Genomic DNA, 2669 nt, shown 5'->3' with positions numbered 1-2669 from the left:
ATACAAGTGTAGGATCTGCATTTAGATCTAAAATAAGTGGGACTCGGTTAATATAAAAATATCTCCTTGCACATGGCGATTTAATTTGTAGTAATGTGTGCCGATAGGCTTGACACATATACGTTCTTGTGTCAGGTTTGTAATAGAATGAGAATCATCAGCTACGTGGTGGAAGGAGCCCACAAGGGCATGGGGGCTCGCATTTTCCTGAATTTTCTCAGGACTTCTCAGCGATGTTAGTTCAGTGGAAGACAATGTTTCCGTAAACGGTGAGGCGCCTATGGTGATTTCATCAATCCTTAAATAACTAATTAGATGGCCCTACCTTATTCAGTACTATTTGCATATAAATAGACCAGCCACCATGAATGCATTCCACACACAACCAGAGAAACACAAGCTCAGCAAAAATGGCACCCACCCAAGAAAAGCATAGCTCTGAGGAGTTGCTCCAGGCTCAAGTTGATCTTTGGCACCACGCATTGGGATTTGTCAAGTCCATGGCACTCAAATGTGCAATGGAATTGCAAATCCCTAACACCATCCAGCACCATGGTGGGTCTATGACCCCTTCAGAATTGGCCGCAAAGATTGGGCTCCATCCGTCTAAGCTTCCTCGCTTACGGCGACTCATGCGTGTGCTCATTGTGTCAGACATCTTTGTTGTTCATGAAGTAGCCTCGCCAAACAAGGAGGTTGCTTACGGGCTTACCCCAACCACACGCCTACTTGCTATCGATGAAGTTAGATCAAACCTATCTCCCATTCTATCTTTGATACTTGATTCAACTGTCACTGCCCCCTTTTCTGGCATGCACTCATGGTTCCTAGACGAGCATTCCACGTCCCTGTTCGAGAAAGCTCACGGCCTTAACGTTTGGGAGATGGCTGCCCAGAACAGTACTTACAACCAGCTAATCAATGACGCGATGGTTTCTGATAGTAACTTTCTCATGGATATCATTTTGAGGGAGTGTTCTGGTGTATTTCTTGGCATAAAGTCGCTTATTGATGTCGCCGGAGGACATGGTGGATCTGCCAAGGCAATTGCTAAGGCGTTCCCGCAAATGAAATGCAGTGTGTTGGATCTCCCTCATGTGGTTGAAGAAGCTCCTACTTTCGACCATGTGTCGTTTATTTCTGGTGATATGTTTAAGTACATTCCACCAGCGGATGCTCTCTTCCTGAAGGTACGCCCTTTAGATTTTGTTTCTTCGCTTCGCACACATACCCAGTTTACAATAGGATGTCATAAAGTGTCTATTTAACCGCTTGTAGGTACAATTGAACAACTAAAGTAAGCTAAATAGCTTTTATGGAAAAACTCAACAATTAACAAATTACTGTGGCTAATCGTGACATTTTTTTTCTGATGTACATCTTAGTGGGTTTTCCATGACTGGGGTGATGAAGATTGTGTCAAGATACTGAAAAATTGCAAGGAAGCTATACCTTCCAGAGAAGCTGGTGGAAAGGTGATAATCATAGATATGGTGGTTGGATCTGGGCCAGATGAGATTATAACAAGGGAGACACAGGTTTTGTTTGATCTCTTTATCATGTGTTTTGAGGGGATTGAGCGAGAGGAACATGAGTGGAAAAGGATATTCATGGAAGCTGGGTTCAGCAACTACAAAATTATATCAGTGTTGGGAGTTAGATCTGTTATTGAGCTCTACCCTTGAACACTCCCATGAAAATTACGTGGTAATCAGTGTTGTATGTTAATAAACTGGCATGGCACGTGTGCTTTCTGGTTGCATGCCATTGGCCTAATGTGGTGAATAATATACTGTCTTATTGTATTTTTCCGAGGTGTGAGCGCTGTGATAAATGAATTAGCTCGCGTACTGTATCACAAATGTGTGTAGAAGGTTACTAGAATCTGTTTAAATTTTTTTTGTGGGAATTGGGGTAACATATGCTGATATTAATATGCTATGCCCATGTTTCAGTGCTCACTCTTGTTTTTCAGCGTTAGTACCTTCGTGAATCGATCTATGCATGTGTAAGTTGTTTATATTACTGCGTATTATGCACGCTTGACAGTCCTGTGTGACCCCACATACTTTCTTCCATGGATGGTCACTCATGCGACTATGATTGAACTGAAATATGAATCTGCCATACAGGCATTAGTAAGCTGCACCCCCCATGCTGTTGTGTTCAAATTGTTGTTATCAATTATTCAGGTGATGCGTTCCTGAATGTCAGTTTAAATGGGACCAAAGGCACAGCCATTTTTCTGTTGCTCTCTGCCTCACACATACATGACTGTTTTGGAAGTATACACGTAGACTGTTTTGTGAAGTTCCACATTGTGACCATCCTCGAGTTCTGACTTCTGAAGATTACTTGCACTGAGTTGGATATACTTCTGTTAAGCTGGATATATTTTTGTGTCGACAAGGTTTGGCATTCGCGCCGGTCACCGGGATCAGTGGAGATAAAGAGTAGCATATCTTTGGCACCAAAACATTTGCTCCTGGACATAATTCTGATCTTGTGACTTGTGCTGGATATCATAAGAACCAAGAGACTATAGCAGTGTCAGCGTTGCTTCTTCAGGTGCTCGGAAACCCTATTATTCCGCAAGTCGTCCTCTGGAGGACGATGCGTGGGCCGAAACACATTTTTTTTTACTTTCTCCAAATGTTGCCACCCAAGAC

General features: G+C 42.7%; 1 protein-coding gene across 1 annotated transcript; it reads left to right on the top strand.

The window, feature by feature from the left end:
• Positions 1-382: 382 nt before the first annotated feature.
• Positions 383-1961, top strand: LOC109749416 (acetylserotonin O-methyltransferase 1). The gene is made up of 2 exons (XM_020308383.4): positions 383-1190; positions 1386-1961. Exons 1-2 carry the CDS (start codon positions 411-413, stop codon positions 1683-1685), a joined length of 1080 nt encoding a protein of 359 aa, XP_020163972.1. The 5' UTR covers positions 383-410; the 3' UTR covers positions 1686-1961.
• The last annotated feature ends 708 nt before the right edge of the window (positions 1962-2669 follow it).

The sequence above is a fragment of the Aegilops tauschii genome, chromosome 1 (assembly GCF_002575655.3).
Source record: "Aegilops tauschii subsp. strangulata cultivar AL8/78 chromosome 1, Aet v6.0, whole genome shotgun sequence".
NCBI lineage: Eukaryota > Viridiplantae > Streptophyta > Magnoliopsida > Poales > Poaceae > Aegilops > Aegilops tauschii.
This window is presented reverse-complemented; position numbering and strand designations above follow the sequence as displayed.